The sequence below is a fragment of the Bactrocera tryoni genome, chromosome 2 (assembly GCF_016617805.1).
Source record: "Bactrocera tryoni isolate S06 chromosome 2, CSIRO_BtryS06_freeze2, whole genome shotgun sequence".
NCBI lineage: Eukaryota > Metazoa > Arthropoda > Insecta > Diptera > Tephritidae > Bactrocera > Bactrocera tryoni.
The window spans coordinates 83,967,878-83,987,148 of NC_052500.1; the positions used below are offsets into that span (position 1 = coordinate 83,967,878).

Consider the following 19,271-nt stretch of genomic DNA (forward strand, 5'->3'; position numbering starts at 1 on the left):
CATGTATGCACATACAAATATAAAAACCAGACGAAGGAAATGAAAGGCAGAACAGTAATAACAGGGTGTTCAAAGTTAATGTAAAACTGTTATATGAGGTTCGTGAGCTGGCTAACTGAACTGGAAATTGTAAAAACAAGTTTCCTTTGCTAGTTTCATTATCGTTGTGACAATTTCCTCAGTTTCGCATTAACATCCGTCCGGTGAAGTTGAATTTAGTTGGAATGTGCACGGCCCTGCGCTTTCAAGTTGTTTTATATGAAAAGTGTGAATAATATTTATTTAGTGTTCAGTAAGTGTAATTTGTGAATTCGTTTGTATAATGTTAATAATTAGTAATGTTTATATTCTATTTTGTTGTGCAAATATAAAATATTCTGGCATTAAAAACTAGTCAAATTTGTCTAAGGTAGGCCACAAAATGGCTTGCTTTGATGATGAAGCTATTTTCTATAGTTAAAAAAATGTAAATGCTCGTTATAAATGTGTTTTTGCGACGGTTTAATTAATGTTATTGTGAAAATGAAAGTTGAAATGAGAGTATTGCAATAAATATATTATTTTGTGTTTCAAAAGTGAATAGAATGGGAAAGTGAAAAGCAATACATTAAAATGGCCGCCTCAAAGTAGAAAGTGAGTGAGAGAGTCGTTTGCTCGGCGCCATTTCATGCGCTTTCCTACAGCTGTTTACGAATGACAAGAATTAAAGGGTGAGTCAGTTGATATATTTTTAATGTATTACTTTATTTGCAACATATTTTATTTATTCTCTATTCAAATACCAACAAGTTGTATTTGTAGTAAGATAGTCTTATGGTACAGCCCAGCTCCGCGTAACAGAATTAGAGGCAACTTGAAAAGTACTTCAATGGCAGCCGAAATAATAATAAATCATAATATTAACTTTTAATATTGGATTATATGAAAAAAACTTTTAGTCCCTAGACTAATAATACATAGTAAGGCGAACTTAATATATATTCTTAAGTACCATAACGCAAAAAAACCTCTATTTGATTATTAAATAATATTTGCACGAACGCTTTCTTAAGTACATTCTGAAAATAATAGCAAGGAAATTAATTAACAAATAAAATAACGTTTTTTGGTAAAATTACTCACTCGTTGTTGGCTCCCAACCAATTTCCACATCATCTAAACGATTTTGCTCCACCAACCACTCGTAAAGCGGTTGAAAGTAGGCCAGCAGCCCATCCATGTTTATGGCTGACTCCTTTGTCATTATTTGAAGAATATCCTTATATGATTTCGACGAGCCCAAGGACATTGCTTCCCTAATAAAAAAAAGTTACTGTAATAATAAACATAATTAAAAAATGGAGTGCTTACATCACTAGCGGTCCGATTTGGCGTTGATTGGATAAATCACATAAATCGAGTGGATAGTTTTCATCATTTGACTTATATTGTCCACTGATTTCACAGAAATGCTTATAGAGCTGATATTGCAGCACTGTGCTCATTATTTGACTGTATTGAGATAAGAAGTGATTACCATACTACTTGTAAAAATTTAGCTTAAAAGTTTAAGAAATATTACTACTGTCATTCCCACCTAGTATATTGATCGTCCACTTCTATCAACAGCTTTGCTGGTGCATCAAAATCTTCATTGCTTCTACTCACAGGTGGCTCTGCTCCCGTAAAGTCCGTCGTCAGCTGCCAATAGGCACAATTATCGGAAATATTTAAGCGTTCATCAAGCACATCCACTCGATAACGGTCCAGAACATAGAATACTGGAATCAAAAATATAGTGCGTAGGCCCTATATTTAAAAAAATTATTTTCAATACAATTACATCATTTATCCAAAAGATACATTTAATTAGTTTGTAGAGACATAATTTTTACTGCACACACCTGCCAATAGAGTCGATTTATTCTCAATTCTTTCGACACCCGACCACGTTCTAAGACCTTTAGCTTTTCCAAATAACGTGGTGACGAAGCTGACAAAGCGAACATTTTTCCCAAAGCATCGCTGAAATTGGGAAAGGGTTCCTCGGCAAACAGTGTTGGCTGCTGGTCATAAGCGCGATAGTAATAGACATCAGTTAACGCTTCATACATATTGAAGAATCTTTCTTCGTCTACTAGAGGGCAATATGAGAAGTTAACACGTTTGATACCATAAAACTTCCAGGCTTTATGCCAACAACGCAACTCCTCTTCATCCAAATCGGCTTTAGGGCGTGCATTATGAGACCAAAAAGTGCTACAATTATTTATAGAAGTGTTCAATAAACCTCTCTGTGCCCATAAAGTACTTACTCTTCGATTTGTGGCATGCCCATAGAGCGGAAGTACTCGGCCACATTCCAAAATACACGCTGCGCATTATTCAAACCACGTCGCAACAGGCCAGCGGTTATATTAGGCACACCGACTTCAGGGTAAGGGAATTCTATGTACCATTCGGGATCGGCACGGCGAAATGCATTTCCTATGAAAATCTCTGCGAGATTCTGTGGATATGGCTTACCGCGAGGTATCAACTCCTCACCATATAACTTTCTCAATTTTCCGCGGACATGGGCATGGAATTCCTGAAAAAGCGGTTGCAAACGTTGCATGAAACCTTCCAATAGTGTAACAGTCTGTGCGCTATTCTCTTCTAGGTCTTTAAACCAGAACTCAGATGGCGTGGAGAAACCTATAAAACAGAGTATGAATTTTCCCTCCACATAATTATCTAAAATGAAACTTGCCGTTCAACTGCGCCGTCTTCCTATACAACTCAACAAACGACACAAAATCTTGCTTTGCGGGCATACCAGTCTTCCGACGCCATTCCAACCAGTAATACTCAATTTCAGCAACATCATTACTGTTATGTAAGATATTCTGCACCGCCGGTATTAGGGTTAAATTACATTGCTTTCTGTCATGGAAAGAGCAAAGCTTCGTATTCTTATAAATGTCACCCATATTTTTGGTAACAATGTACATCAATTTAAGATCCGCAGGAGACAATGCTTCATAACCTCTTTCGGGTATCTGTGACAATTGGCGTTGCTGTTGTGGATTGCCCGCATTTAAGCGCTTGAACTTGGTAGCCTTGGGTACTATGCTTTGCACATAATTCATTATCTCTTCACTAGTCAACTCTGACTGCAATAGAGCATAGAGATAGTTTGGACCTTTTACCTCCAGTTGCCAATTGGCAAGCACTTCGCGATTGTAAAGTGTGGCTAGATTCTGGTTAACATTTGCAAGGAATTTCGTTAAAACTTCGGTGGAATTCTCTGCCGAGTTGGTCGTGTGTAGTAGGCAATACAGCTGTGAGAAGGGAAAGTTTTTACAGATGTGGTAAAGTTACTTTCCTATTTTAAATTACTTACCAGAAAAATATGAAATATCAGCGACTTCATGTTCTCAAGAATGTATTGTTGTATAATCTCTTTCTCGTATTTAGTTCAGGCTTCTAGAATGAAGTAATGTTAGATTTCTTTATCCTTCATTTCTTTTCTACACTACTGAGAACTCATGGAATTGAAGCTAATAATAACACACTAAACATTATTGGTAAGTGAAACCATGTAGAGGACTTAATATCGAAAATTACTTCTATACAAATTGTAAGACCATTTAAAACTCGTATCATTTTTTCAGGAATACTTTTGAAAACAAATAAGTAAAGCTAAGTGCAATCGAACATTTTATACTCTTACAACTTGTAAAAAGTCAGAGTTTGGGATATTTCCTGCTTCCCAAAGTTTCTTTAAGGTACCTCACAAACCATCATAATCATATGCAGTAAAGTCAGCCGGATGTTTGAAAATCCTGAAGGGGCTAAATCAGGTTCTTCCCGATTCTATCCATCCTTGTGGGATAACTCATTTCAATTGAGATAACTCTCATATTAACCGATATATGTGGTATAAAGTCATAAGGAAGTTCGAAGATCTTTGTATTAGGTACTGCATAGAGAAGCTAAGGGAATAATAGATCCCAACCCATTTTTGACATGCAGATATATCATTTTAAGAAAAGGAAATGGAATTCAAATTACTTACTTATCTCACACATTTACCGATATTTGCGGTAAAAAATCTGTGCGAATCTTCGGGGCTAGTTTGGCTGAATCGACTCAGTTCGTCATACTCACAATAATACTCCTATGTTACATTTTAATAATAACGGTAAATGCCGGAAATTGCTTTTTAAAATTTTCAATGAGTATAAAAAGGTTAAATTATTGTGATAGGTCGTCGACCTCTTAAGTACTCATACTGCTGCTACAAAAATCAGCAAACATATAATTATTTAGTCAAACAAAATTAGAATATACAGAGCGTGAACGAAAATACCGCATAGAAAAGTTAAAATAAACATTTTTTTCGGTGTAGCGCTCAAGTCCATGTACTTGCCATAAGTTGCAGTGCAGTTCTGTTACCTGCTTCAACAAGCGCGCACGTAATTATGATTCATTACGCGCCGCAACGCGGTTGTTAAACCACTTTTTACTTTCAACAAACCAACAAAAGTGATATTTAAAACGGTAATAATATTTACTTCAGCTTTTTTTATTGGCACACCACGTTTTCCTTTATATTAATTGGCGGAGTAGAGCTTTATAATATTACTTAGCGGTTTTTAAACTCCTCATTCGCACTTTCAATAATCACTTTGTTTGTTTTTGAGTTTCCTTAAGCAGTTCAACTACCGAGCGAACCAGCCACTATCACTTCCACACGTATGTCCGGTCTTGAACGCTTCAAATTGGCAACTAAACGACCCGGAGTGCCGGCTTGAAGTCGACCATAGTGATTAGCCTTCTGGGTAATTGCTTGAGTGCTCACGCATATTGCAATAATTCTTCCATGACTTGGCTTAATATTAAATGCGTCGCGACGGCGGCTTGACACGAGCGCGAAACTATTAGTTTTCACAAACAGAGCAGCTGTGAACCGGCTCTTTGATAAAAGAGAGAACATTTGCTGTTATTGGAGACCGCTAGCGGGTATTGAGTGAAAACAAAATAACTCAATTACTTAAATTTTATGAAATGTAGTTTCTTCGTGATATCTCTGCTGCCGTTCAACTTACAAGAAAAGGCACCCATATCCAAATTCCAGTAAGTTGGAAACGAGCACATGTTTCTTTATGGTCGTCCACTCAGGGATCTAAGGGCCTCACGCGAGCTCAGCATCCAGCACTTTTGTAGCTTCTGGCCCAGAATGTAACCAAGAATGTCTATAGAACTACTAGCTCTTAGCCACGTTCACATGGCCGCAATGATAGGTGTCCTAACTGGACACTGTGCCATTGCCACCTACGCAGTGGTGTTAAAGATATTGGAAGAAACAACTTGTCATATTACCAGTGCGGAAGATATGATGGAGACATCTCGATACTTTCTCTTTCACAATCCAGCTTTCGCCAAATTGGCTTGAAGTATCTTGGTTGCCAGATATTGGCCAGCGCAATAAACATGTAGCTGGCACTAGGCGCTTTGTAGATGTACGACGGTGCCTTTGATCCATACTTACGAGTTCTGGGCTTCACAACGGAGGAGTGTCTCCAGAAGTCCAAGTGGAATTATTTGTGGTCTCATGAATATAGACCTATTTCTTACTTACTTATAACTTACCCGAACCTTTCTCTTTGATAATTTAAAACAAATTTATGATATTTATTAATTTTAATACTGAATTTTTGTAGAAATAAATTTTACAAAAATTTAAGGAAAATTAAATTGTTTAATACTCAAACTGAACGCCAAAAAAGCAAAAGTTTCTTTGCATCAACTTGTTGAGACCACGTCGGTTTTACGAGGAAACACATTCTGTAACGAAGATCTAGTTAATATACCGAACTCGATTTTTGGAGAGTTTTACACTTACTGTCAGATGTCGTCCAGCCAATGGGCACATTGTTCTTCTTGTTCTCTGCCTCCAACCATACACGGAGAGGTTCGAAATACTCAGCGATAGCTTTGCCAGTCATTGTACGTTCACCATTGAAGGCCTCCAATACATCGGGCCAAGGCTTAGAGGCACCCAATGAGAGCATATTTCTAAAAACGATAACATTTTATTGCAACTCAACTTGACAATTAATTTTTCTTTAGAAACTCACTTGAAGGCTTGACCTGCTTCAAAACTGCCATAAATATCACAGTTGTCCAACGGCAATTCCGGATTGGTAGGATCATATTGACCAGCCTTGATGCAAGCGGACTTGTAGAATTGGAATTGTATGATGAACGAAACCAAATATCTACGGAGAGATGCAATAAGAGAAATGTGAATATTCGGTATCCAAGAATGATTATACTTTATAAAGATTGTAGATACTCTTAAACATAAAACCCACCTCAAGTACTCGACGTCGGCGGACACGTGATATTTAGCTGGCGCATCAAAATCTTTTTCAGAACGAACTACTGGTGGTTCAATGCCAGAGTATTCCTCACGCAACTTCCAGAAAGCACAGTTCCAATCCTTCTTATCCACTTCGCCACGGAACAATGCCCAACGGTATTTATCCATAGTAAAGGCGAAAGGCAGGAAGACGATCTTATCCAGAGCCTAAATAAATAATTACTTGATATTTTATGAAATTCTTCAGATATCTACGAATATTCGATCACTTACAGCCAAGAACAATTGTTTGATGCGCGCCTCATCATCGCGTTGGTAGTTCTTCAGTAGACCAACACGCTCCAAATGTTTTGGTGTAGAGACTGAAAGTGAGAGCACATCACCGACAGCTTCATGGAAACCGGGGTTAGCACCAGCGCGATAGATGAAAGGCAAATGCTGATATTGCAAGAAGTATTGGATGTGTCCCAATTCGTGGTGAACGGTGAAGAATTGATCCATCGTCACACGGGTGCACTGCTTAATGCGCACATCATCGATGATGTAGAAATCCCAAGCGCTGGCATGGCAAATCAAATCGCGTCCATCATCAGGCTTTACCAAAATACTTTTATCCCAGAAATCTCTGCAGGGTAGAAATGACAGTGCATAAAATTTTTTTTATGGACAATGTAATCTCGAACTTACTGTGGCAGTTTGGTCAAATTCATTGATTGGAAGAAATCATCACCCAGTTGGAACATTTTCAGTGGTGTGTAACCTTGTGCAACCATCTCATTGGTGACATCAATAAGCGGCTTATCGGGGAATGGCGAGACAATATCGGCCACACTGGACCATTGTTGAGCCCACATATTGCCCAACAAATGCATGGGAATCGGTCCCTTTTCCGACACCACAGCATCGCCATAGTGTTGACGCAGACGATAACGCACGTAGCCATGAATTTGCTGATAGAGTGGACGCAGTTCATCGAAAATGTCTTCGAGCTGCTTTTCAATGCTGTCATCCTCATACTCATCCAGCCACAATTCAGCGCCAGATTTGAAATCTATTGTAATTAAAAATCAAAATCTCAATAAAGCGTGAAACGAACAAACAACTCTTCCGCGCACTCACTATTTAACTTGGCTGCTTTCGTATTCAGTTCCACATATTTCTCGAAAGGAGTGCGCACAGCAGTACCGGCTTTATCGTAAAATTCACGCCAATAATACTTCAGCTCTTCTGGGTCACGGCTGGTGGTAATGATATCTTCGATTTCAGGATCCAAAGAGAGATCGCATTTGGTGGCATTTTTATAGTCGCAAACACGTACTTTAGCGAAGTTTGACTCCATAGTGGACATCACATCCAAATATTCAGCGTAGTCAGCCTCGCTGAGTGCCGCATAACCGAGTTTGGTGAGCATTTTGAATTGACGGCGCAAACTTTCCGATTTAAAGGATTGCCAATTGAATTTCTGTAAATCTGTGGAGACCTCCTTCATGAATTTGGCCACCTCGGCGGAGACTTCATTCTTCTTGCGCTCATTCTCCGCATTGATGTTAGATGCATAGGCCCAGCTGGCTTCCGTCTCTAAGTTAGTGCGACGTGCAATCTCTTTGTTCAGATTCTCAATATACTCAGTGGCCGTAATCTCCTCTTTTACACTGGCCACCGCATTCTGCAGCTATTGAGTGGAGTAATGTGTCAATAATATGTACGTTTATAAGCGTGTAAAAAAGGCTTGACTTACCGCTAATGTGGCAAAAAGCACGACGATCAAAATTTTCATGGTGCGTAGTTTTTTTTAGAGATTTTTTACAAAAGTTTTTACTGAAATTTTCAAAAAATAAAAAAATAGATTAATTTTCATGAAAAAATATTTGTGAAATTGAAAAGAATATCGTAGATTGGAACAAAAAATGTCACGTGTCAGAAAAGTAAGTACCAAAACAGTTATATCAAAAGTTGCCTTTTATATTTCGGTATTCGAGAACAAAACCAAATTTTAATCATTGAAAATCGCTCTATTGGGTTTCAAAATGTGAGAGAGCTAGCATTGTAGTGATGATGAGCGATCCGTGTTTACTTTCGGACTCATACGCATAAATCCTCGATTCATCGCCTGTCACAATGTCAAAGATGTGCTTCGAAGCACCGCTATCGTATTTTGTTAACATTTCTGTTGTTGCTCATGTTCGTGCAATATTAAATGTATGCTAATCCCACTAATGCCCATAGTTGTCTCAATCTCACGATAGGTCATAAGACGATCTTGCGATATCAGTTTGCGCACAGCCTCTACGACCTTTCCTGAATTCACCATACCATCAAGAAATACTGCTCCTAATGGAACTTCATGACCAAAAATTTAATTAAGTTCATCGATGTACTGTTGCGGAGTTAACCCTCGTCGAAAGTTGTAATAAATAGTCACATGAAACTGTTCGCGATTTAATTCCATTTTTTCGGTAAGATGAATATTTGAAGTTACTGTAAAGAACACAAATAGCGGTCGTTTTGAGTATGTATGACATAAAAATTTTCAGACTTTACGTTAAAGTTATGTGTTGTCAGATTGCAAAACTAGGGTTACCACATCCCGAAATATAAAAGGCAGCCTGCATATTACAAAAAACACAAATGTGCAACAAATCTTTTAATTTTCTGCTTGATTACAAATCGCATACAAATTAGGAACTAAATCGAATAAATCGAAAATTTTTACTACAGATATCTCTTAACGAATTCTAAATCCAAGCTCGAGTTCCTAAAAAGCTGCTGAAATTTAGCGTTTGACCTCGTTTTTACATAAAATGTTTCTGTTCTTTGGTATTATATATACATATATATGTATATGGATTCATATAAGACCTTGCCTCGATGTAAATGTATGGGTCTGACACAGCTATTGATGCTCTTCAAAGGTTCTCTCAACCAGTTATTGCCGGCTGATGTCATGAATTATAAGTTTATCGCCAAAATAAACATAAACACATCCTAAATAAGATTCGTATACGAATTTATATGCAAGGGAAAATAAAAACAAAATTTCTAAACGATAAAGTTCGTCTTTAAAAACGCAAGGCACGTACAAACGGACGAACTGAAAATAAAAATAAAACGAGAAAAGTAATCTGGTTTCTCTTGTATATATTTTTAATACATGTTTGATCTTGATTGTTTGTTTTTTCGGCGTTTTTGCAAGCATCTAATTATAATACAAGTTCAAAAAAGTCATAAATCGCAAGGGATTTAATTAGAATAATTATTGAAAATAACGAAATTGGGTTAGAAAAAGTAGATGTCAGAAACAAAAAAAAAAAAAAGAAGGTCCCACTTAGTCGAAGTGCAGCAATATATTTAGTGTTTTATTATTCTACATATTAATAATATTAAATGATATAAAAATAATATCAATTTTAGTCCACCAACAGAAGTAAGTTAAAATTATATACATAGTTCGTCATTATTTGGTCTTAGAAACCAAATTTAATTATAGACCGAAAATATTTGTACAAAGGAAAGCATTGTCACTCAATCTCGATTTCTACATTTTTGGTATTAAATGACGTCTTCATATGCCACCTGGAATAACTTATAATAAAATACCGATTTAACGGTTATGGGCAGCAGACAGTGAATATATGTAAATTATTTATAATGAGATTGCACATTATGCTTATAATAAGTGAAACTGAATTTCATTAGGCGGATGAGTTATTTTTACACCCAGAAATGAAATTAAGAGTTAGGCAGAGTTTGAGAACCTGCCTATATTAATTTTCGGCTGGAAGGTGCGGTTTTATATATCGTAACCTAAAATGCAAAATAACGTATCATCAAAAAATTCGAAATAGAGTGTTTCATTGATTACGATCCACTACTTCATAAAGGTTCTGCGCTCAGATATAACCCAGTTTTAACCAATATTTAAATTTTGTTTCACTTATGTTTCATTCCTTCCTCTGTAAATTTCTGAAGATGTTGTTACGTTATTTTGCATTTCAGGTGACGATATAGACTATATAGACATTCATACTTTATTTTTGAAATCATAAATAACAAAACTGGAGTTTCAGAAATGCATGAAGAGTTCTATTTTTTAAGAACAACTTTGTTTCTTAGAATTCTATGCTTAGTTTTGAAATTATCACTTTAATATCAGAAATTCTTAAAAAGTTCTAATAGTTAGAAACAACTTTGTTTCTTGGAATCAGTTTTTACTGCCTGCCATGCTTAGTTTGTTTTTTTTTCCTATTTTTGTTTTATTTTTTATTTTGTTCTTTTTTATTTATTTTAAATTTTAGTCCGTAATATTTAATGCTTTATAAGCGCTCAGTCGAACTTTCTATATTTTATTATGTTATATTTTGATTTACAAGCGACTTTTATGGTTTCGACACTACTACTATACGCTACCGAAAAAGATTAGATTAACGCCATTCAGAAATCATATGGTGCACTCGTCGTTATTTTTATAACTATTTAGAAAATTCCCCATAATGAATGAAGCAGAGGCAAATACGAGAGAAAAATTAAATACCCATGTTAACATACATAGTACATACAAATCGTCAAATAAAATGCAAAACTGTGTACCATCAAAAAAAATAGGAAATCGTTGTCAGATGCAATCACCAATATATAACTATTTTATAACGAAAAATTCAATTTTGTTTTAATATGAGTGTATGATAACCAATATATAACCAATACATAACCATTTTATAACCAAGAATATAACCACTATATATCCAAAACTCCAGATTTCTTTCAATATGAGTGGTTTCTATTATAACGTTCTTCTTTCGCCTGTAAACTTATGAAAATTGATGTTACGTTATTTTGCATTTTAAGTGTTGATATATTCCTACAAATACTAAAATATTTAAATTAGCGTTTCTATTTCAATAAATCAATCAAATTAGCCAAATTCTAGGAAACAATGAAGTTAATAGTCTAACGTAATTATTATGTTCACAGAATTTGGCAGATGTACACATCAATTTTTATTAAACAAACGAGAGATGCATATTAAAGATAATTACTACGACGATCCATTATCGCCTGTACCTCGTCGGTTCAAACAAAAGCGATAACAGCTGTATAAATATTGGTTCTATACTCATTGACAATGTGCTACTTTGGATCACCAACAATCGAGATCGGTTAACTTATACAAATACTGTTCAAAGAGTAGAGTTCATATCAGAACCCAAATAAAGCTACTACTTAAGCTACTTAGTTGTAACACATATGCTTATTAAATATCTTCAAACTACTAATAGACCATTGTACTTCAGTCTTAAGTTATTTACGTTGCCACTGCTTGATCAGCGTTTAGCGATATGAGCCTGCGATATGCGTTAACTTGCAATATTTTATAGTTCTAGTAGGTGATCGGCCGTTATCAGCGCTCGGCGGCGAGAGATAACTCCAATGAACAGCTGAAAGAGCTCAAATAAATATGTACCATAGTTGCATGGTATACCATATGTGTGTATGTATGTATAAGAAAACTAGACTTTTCGACAGTTTTATAGATTTCAATTTAACTGTGCAGTTAACTACATTTGTGATAGACGAAAATTAATTATGATTATACTTGAGATAATATCTCGATAAGCTAATTAATTGTACTTAGACACTAAAAGTGCTGCTACTTAAGTTCGAGAGTTGTGCTTCCTTTAGGGCACTTGAATAAAAGTTATTATAAAGTCAATTCAATTGGAATCGTTAATTAAAATCTTATAGTTCATATCTAAGTTACGGAAATTCCTTCAAAGTAATATACTAAATAGCTTGTACTTTCGCAAGGCAATATATATGTATAAATATATCATCTGATCAAATTTGACCCGGATTGCTCCACATTTTTTCAAAGATTTGTTTTTCTCGTATAAAATTGGATCCGAGGCATACTTGTTGTTACTGCTGTGGAGACAGTGTTCTTTTGACAGGTGGTCAGCCTTGTGTCTAACCCCCTCTGGTAGGACGGGATCACTCTTTCGTTCGTTTTCCTTTTTGAACCTATTACAAGTTCGTTCAGACGGCTAATGACAGTTTCGGTTATCGCACCCTCGATAGATGTGTTAAAATTTCAATTTATCACACACTAATTGCTCCATACGTCAACGAAGCCTAGACGTTACGTAAAGCTGATAAACAAGCTAGAAGTTTTTGAACGACAGATGTTGTGCAGAATTTTGCAGCTGTTTGCAATGCCAGCTTATGGAGTAAGTATAAGGTATAACCAAGAGCTAAAGACCTTGCATGTATACGCACTTCGATATTTTAATCACAATTAAATTATACAAGCTGTGGTGGGCTGGCTCCACAATTTGCGCCGACATACAATTTATTCTCCTTGGCAGATGCAGAAATAACAGATGCAAAGGCAGACCATAACCTAGATGGATTGATAGTGTGGTCTAGGACGCTGAAACTACGAAGCTGGCGTACTCAAGCAAGGCACAGAAATAATCGGAGAATTATATTGCTAGAAGCGAAGGTCGGCTCCGGGTTGTGGAGCTGATGATGATGAGATGTAATGCAAAGTTTGATCTTCATATGTGAAGTCCGCGGAAACTTTCTCACTCGATTCCCTCATTTATCGCTGTTAATGACGATAACAAACAAATAGTTACAAAAAACAGTGCTTGAAAATCGTCTTGTTGTCATCAGAAAGATAGCAGAGGATTTTAACATATCTTTTAGATCGACTTAACACGTTTTGGTTAATGTTTTAGTTTGAAACGTGTCAATGATAGAGACCTAATCTTGTAACCGGAACGGAATCGGATTTTTAACGGACTAAGGACTATGTAATCAGAAGCATTCTTCAGATTTATTAAGAAATAATTTCTACCGCTACAACAACAACAGCAAGTATATAGAAAATTGCCAGATCCCGAAGAATGTTCTTTTTTGGTCAGTCCATGTCAAATTTGGTCAGATAGCATTAATCTAAATTTGTACAGAATTCGAAAAAAACTGGCAAATGTGGTTCTTTTTTGTTTTTTTTTTTATTGCCAGTCCGGGTCAAATTTGATCAGATGGTATTACTCTAAACTCGTACAGAATTCGAGAAAACTGGCAGAAGCCCAGACTGCCAAAGAAGCCCAGACTACCAAATGCGGTTCTTTTTTTGTTTTGTCAGTCCATGTCAAATTTGATCACGTGTTATTACTCTAAACTCGAATTCGAAAAAACTTTCCTTCTGAAACGAGTTTTAATCAAGTATTTGAATCATACTACACCAAATCTTCCATGCAACTAAAATACTTTGAAATTTCACAACAGCTGTTGATAAGTGCTTCGAACATTTTCACTAATCATGAACAATGCGAAATACCTTTTAGTTTACTTAGTGGTTGATTTCGGACATAATTATATTTGTTTATACCTTGAACAGGGTTTTATAAGTTAGCCACGATATCTGTAACATCCAGAACGAAGCGTCGGAGTTGACTATCGTGACGAGCTGAGTAAATTTAGCCATGTCCGAAATTTGGCACGGATTATTGAGCAAGACAACGCTAAAATCTACTAATAAATTATGTCGATCGGACCACTATAGCATATACATATATAGTCAAGTCCTTGTATGAAAACTTTAAAGGGTGAAGGATATTATATGTAGTAGTTTCGGTGCAACCGTGGCGTTTTTCTTGTTGTTTATTGACAAAAAGTATGATTTTTTTTATAATTTGCGATGTATTTAGATATAATCTCCCTTAAATGCAATTTAATTATTTATTTAGCATTTTTCGCTGTAAAAAAGTGGACATCTCTCATGGCTGCTCTCATGTATTTCAAACACGCCAAGTCATTTAGTCCAGTAGTTGCCAAACGCGCGCTTAAGTAAATGGCAAAATTGCATTACTTAACTTAATTTAACATTTGACTTGGCAATAAGATCAAGATCATGACGTTGGGTGCATTGAACGGCGATTGACATGTGATTTGTGCATGATTAATCCAATTTATTGTAACATATTGCAAGCATGTGCATCAATTAAAACACATACATACATACATGCTATAAACAGCTCAGTAGCAATTTAATTTACTTTTAATTTCACCAATAATTTGATCAAACACAAATTAAATTTGAAAACTGAAACGAATGCTCACCCACTAATTTTCAATATCACCAACTTTTAGCAAGAAACTCGCGCGCTGGAAGAGCGCGGCACGTAAACTAATTTGCTGAGCAGCCGCTGACTGGCTTTTATATTGGCTAAGCGCTGCAAGATCAACGTTTGTAAATTATTCCACCGCAGTGGCATAGTCGTCCATACGTATCAGCATTAAAGTGGTTAGAAAAATGAGTGTAAAAATCAGCAAATTGAGATATTGAGCGTGTCGTCGCCAAGGCGAGTGCTCATCGTCATTATCGCCAACAATGCCGGAGCCAAATATGCGTGAGATATCGATAAGGAAGGAGAATCCAATTGAGATAGGCATAACACTGTGTGCTTGAGTATTGAGATTAAGCCGACGCAAGCTAAGTAAATATGTGAGAGAAATTGTAAATAGAATATAAAAATAAATGCCGCTGACCACTTACGATTCGTGCTTAGTATTTAATCGGTTATAAATTTGCAATAAAAATCAATTATTCCCTGAGTTAGCCCGAAATAGTCTGCTTTGTGGTTATATACATATGTACTTTTATTTGTTCTTTATTTAACACAAAACAATTTTTACGTTGAGTGTGAACGCCAGATTTTGTCAAGTAAATATTAGCTTACACAGTTTTTTCTTATGGATGGAATTTGAGGAAAGTAATTTGTTCTGAAATATGTAAACTGAGGGTTGTTAACTGCATTTTGAGGTACTTATATTGACATCAGTAGCCACAGACAAAGCACAATCTTGTAATTGAAAGCCAGTAGATCACATAATCCAGTACAACAAATGTGGTGTAAATTTTAAAACATTTTTAAACTATAATTAAGATTTTCTAAAATATTTTTAAAACTTTTTAAACTAATTTTAATTTTTTTTTAATTGTTTGAAACAATGTTCTTTCTCGTATTAGCTTAAAAAATAATAATTGTGTCAAATACAATGCAAACAAACAGCTTTATTAAGACTTCCTTATGAGATTAAGGTTGAATTGTTTTGTTTAATGTTTATACAGCTTTTTAAGATTATAAAACACTGGCAAATTTGTATCAAATTGTAAATTGTTTAAAAAATATTTTGATTTCATTCAAAAATGTTTGTGTTGTATGCGATGAAGATTATAAAACACTGGCAAATTTGTATCAAATTGTAAATTGTTTAAAAAATATTTTGATTTCATTCAAAAATGTTTGTGTTGTATGCGATGAAGGCTCTCTACGGTCTTACTTCGTAAGCAAAACGAGATCGTATTTGTCATAAGCAAACGTTGGCCTTTTTACAATTCTCTTCAACGCTGACTTTCGTTAAATGTTAGGTGCTAAATGCTGGACAGCAGTCACCTGCAACTTCTGCAAATAACGAAAATAATAGCAAAAACACATTTATTAAAAACATAACAGTAAATGTTTTTTTTTTTAATGTATGCGCTTACTATCAGTGTCGCCCCAACCGAGTGGCACTTTCAAGCGTTCATTTTCTGCTTGCAGCCATTTGCTGAGTGGTTCAAAGTACTCCAGCAGCGCGGATGGATCCATTTCAGTTTCACCTGTGAACTCCTTTAGCGCCTTTTTCCAATGCACCGACGCGCCCAATGTAAGAAACTTGCTGCATTTATAAATTAGAGTTATGCTCAATTGACAAAAAAGTTTAATAGAAAACTTACCTAAATGCTTCACCAGCTTCCTTGTTGTTGTAAATATCGCAATTGTCTAAAGTTTTTTCTGGGTCACCCGGCACATATTGACCAGCTTTGGTGCACATAGCTTTAAGGAACTGAAATTGGAAGATATGGGCTGCAAAGTAACGCAAGTACTCGACATCAGCGTCAATGTGATATTTTGCAGGTGGATCGAAATCTTGGTCTGTGCGACGTACGGGTGGCTCGACGCCGGAAAACTCTGAACGCATTTGCCAGAAGGCACAATTCCATTTCGATTCTTCCACCTCGCCGCGAAACACAGCATAACGGTATTTATCCATAGTGTAGGCAAAAGGCAAGAACACGATTTTTTTGAGCGCCTAAAATGTAATATCTATAAATGACCATGATACAAAAGTAAATATTTTCAACTGACATTCTTAAACAGTTCATTGATGCGACTTTCATCATCCAATTTGGCCACGTTTGAGAGACCGATGGCTTGAAGGTGCTTGGGCGTAGAGACCGAAAGCGCAATAACATCGCCGACAGCCTCATGGAAACCGGGATTTGGCGCTGAGCGATAAACTGTCGGTTGATTTTCATATTGTAAGTAGTACTGTATGTGGCCAAGTTCGTGATGTACAACATACAGATAGTGAGTATCGACGTCAGTGCACATTTTAATGCGCACATCACTGTCCTGGTACAAATCCCAGGCAGAAGCATGACAAACTATTTCTCTGTCTGCTGGCCGCGTTAGCACGCTTAAGTCCCAAAAGCTTGGCGGTAGCGCACGCATGCCGAGTGATTTGAAAAATTGATCACCTAACTCGAAGAGTTTGCGTACTGTGAAGTTTTGACGCTGCATTTCGCTGGTCACGTCCAAAAACGGCTTTTCTGGAAAAGGAGTGAAAAGTGGCAATGCATTGTCCCATTGTTGGGCCCACATGTTGCCCAACAAATGCATTGGAATGTTTCCATTCTCAGACACAATTTCGTCACCATAATACGCTCGGAGTCGATAACGAACATAACCGTGTATTTCACGATAGAATGGCAATATAGCTTTATACACCTTATCCAGGTTTGATTCGAAATCGGGGTCTTCATAGAAATGAATCCAGTAATCAGCATATGACGAATAACCTGACACAAGATTAATAAAATAAAATGAAGGAGTTGATAAAGATGTAAGCCGAAAGGAATTTTAAATTAAATACGAAGTTATTTATATAAAAGTACTATAAATTATCAATAACTAAATAACTGGTATTATTTAATATATTCAATATTTAGCATTGTACTTTCTTTGTTATCAACTCGCCCAATGTTTATAATCAGTAACAACAACAATTGATGCACACATATACAATCACGCACATACTACTATGAAAGTATAAACAAAAAGCAAAACATTTATGCTTATCTTCAACCAAACGCCGGCAACTTACCATTTAGACGCGCTGCCTTGCGGGTCAACTCAATATATTTTTTGAAATTCTCTCGCATCGGTGTGCCTGCTTTGTCATACCATTGACGCCAGTAATGCTTCAACTCTTTTGGATCCCGACTATTCGAAAGACGTTCCTGTACATGTGGCTCCAATTGCAGCGTACAATCCCCCTCCTTGTTGTATGGGCAAACAGTTGTAGTAGCATAGTTTGACTGCATTAAGCTTACTGCATTGAGTAACTCCTTATAATCACTTTCGGGTAGCACATCTATACCCAAATCTCCAAGTATAGTTGCTTGGCGCTTAATATCCTCATCGGTTGAGTCAATATATCCCGATGCAATTACATTACGTGTCATCTCCTTGTTTGCGGCTGCATTTGTTGTAGCCACCGCAATCATAGCTTTGCGATTTTCCTCGGTGACATTTGTGTTATATACATACGAGGTGAGAAACTCATTACGACGACGTTGGCGTAGTAGTTCATTTTCACGCTCGAAAAATGCACGCGCATCAGATTTCACTGAATTGCTACTACAAGAGCCCTCTGAGCCAGCAGAATATGCACGCACAGACTTTTGGAAAAGGAAATAAATGAAACATTAGCTTACCGGTGGAACTTGATCGACAACTTACCGCTGATAAAAATAGCGCCTGGAGTAACAAAGCATTTTGTAACCAAACTATATTCCTTGCCTTCATTATGGTAAATTGTCTCTTCTCCGTACGAGACTTTCGTAACGTGCCACTGGCCGAGTACGACTAAACTGTTTCGCAAATTATAATTCAATATGCAAGCACATCACGTTGACTGCTGTTATCGGCGGGGTCAAGATGGGCTTTGTGTGACGATTGCTCTGTAATTTGCTTAAAAGAGTCTAGTGAATATAACAGCGAATCTGGAAACGCTTGGCTCGGAATTTTACAATGCTGTATGCTATTTGCACGTTGAGGTGTAATTTTATATTTAACAAATTAAATATTTGCTTCCCTAAGAATTGATTATTTAAATTATATATAAATTTTTTAAGGAATTTTAACAGATTAAATTTTGACTTTTAAATAAATAGTTGTTTACAATTTTTAATGCAGATTCACTTCAATGTAGATCCTTTAAGTGATGCCATTTATTATTGTTTTGATCAGATAATATAAGGCTACCACAATGTCCTATTTTGACTAATTTTATTGAAATCGCCATTAATTTGATTTTTGCTGTTGGATTAACTATAATTTCAAAATAAACGATTATTTGTTTAATGACATTAGTTTAGGAAATAAATTTTAGTTTACCATTGATATATCAGCATATACGTTCTATGATCTCTGTTATCAGTACCAAGCGCATATATTCAAGATTTCCCATACGTTCTCTGCACATATCATTTAGTTTACAAAATATTACATATTTTATACTTTCCGATTCAAAAGCGTGTTAATTTGTTTATATATATCGGTTAACATTGTTAATCCACTGAGCAGATATAAAAGGTTTAAATTCCAAAACAAAATCGCAATGTCACCCTGCATCGCAATACCTCTACTCGCCGCTAGAATAGTTGACGGTATGACATTTCCCGTTTTGACATTACGCTTTGCATCGGTGTTTTTTGTTTATTCTTTAACCCGCCCGATGTATTTTATCAAACACATTAAAATTAAAATCATCCACCACTGCTTTGTATCCAAAGCTCCAACTCCAAAAG

General features: G+C 36.1%; 3 protein-coding genes across 3 annotated transcripts; all 3 read right to left on the reverse strand.

The window, feature by feature from the left end:
* Window positions 1-966: 966 nt before the first annotated feature.
* Window positions 967-4,681, reverse strand: LOC120769145 (angiotensin-converting enzyme-related protein). Its single transcript, XM_040096019.1, has 9 exons — window positions 4,539-4,681; window positions 3,365-3,447; window positions 2,732-3,302; window positions 2,295-2,676; window positions 1,884-2,238; window positions 1,577-1,788; window positions 1,351-1,491; window positions 1,123-1,295; window positions 967-1,058 (listed from the first exon to the last, which is right to left on the reverse strand). Exons 2-9 carry the CDS (start codon window positions 3,392-3,394, stop codon window positions 1,048-1,050), a joined length of 1,875 nt encoding a protein of 624 aa, XP_039951953.1. The 5' UTR covers window positions 3,395-3,447; window positions 4,539-4,681; the 3' UTR covers window positions 967-1,047.
* Window positions 4,682-5,655: 974 nt separating this feature from the next.
* LOC120767596 (angiotensin-converting enzyme) lies at window positions 5,656-14,554 on the reverse strand. The gene is made up of 9 exons (XM_040093745.1): window positions 14,474-14,554; window positions 8,088-8,167; window positions 7,469-8,021; window positions 7,037-7,400; window positions 6,623-6,974; window positions 6,342-6,556; window positions 6,105-6,245; window positions 5,870-6,042; window positions 5,656-5,811 (listed from the first exon to the last, which is right to left on the reverse strand). Exons 2-9 carry the CDS (start codon window positions 8,124-8,126, stop codon window positions 5,795-5,797), a joined length of 1,854 nt encoding a protein of 617 aa, XP_039949679.1. The 5' UTR covers window positions 8,127-8,167; window positions 14,474-14,554; the 3' UTR covers window positions 5,656-5,794.
* A 434-nt stretch (window positions 14,555-14,988) lies between these two features.
* Window positions 14,989-18,571, reverse strand: LOC120767595 (angiotensin-converting enzyme-related protein). Its single transcript, XM_040093744.1, has 6 exons — window positions 18,202-18,571; window positions 17,564-18,140; window positions 16,546-17,258; window positions 16,134-16,489; window positions 15,903-16,075; window positions 14,989-15,819 (listed from the first exon to the last, which is right to left on the reverse strand). Exons 1-6 carry the CDS (start codon window positions 18,265-18,267, stop codon window positions 15,782-15,784), a joined length of 1,923 nt encoding a protein of 640 aa, XP_039949678.1. The 5' UTR covers window positions 18,268-18,571; the 3' UTR covers window positions 14,989-15,781.
* Window positions 18,572-19,271: the final 700 nt, after the last annotated feature.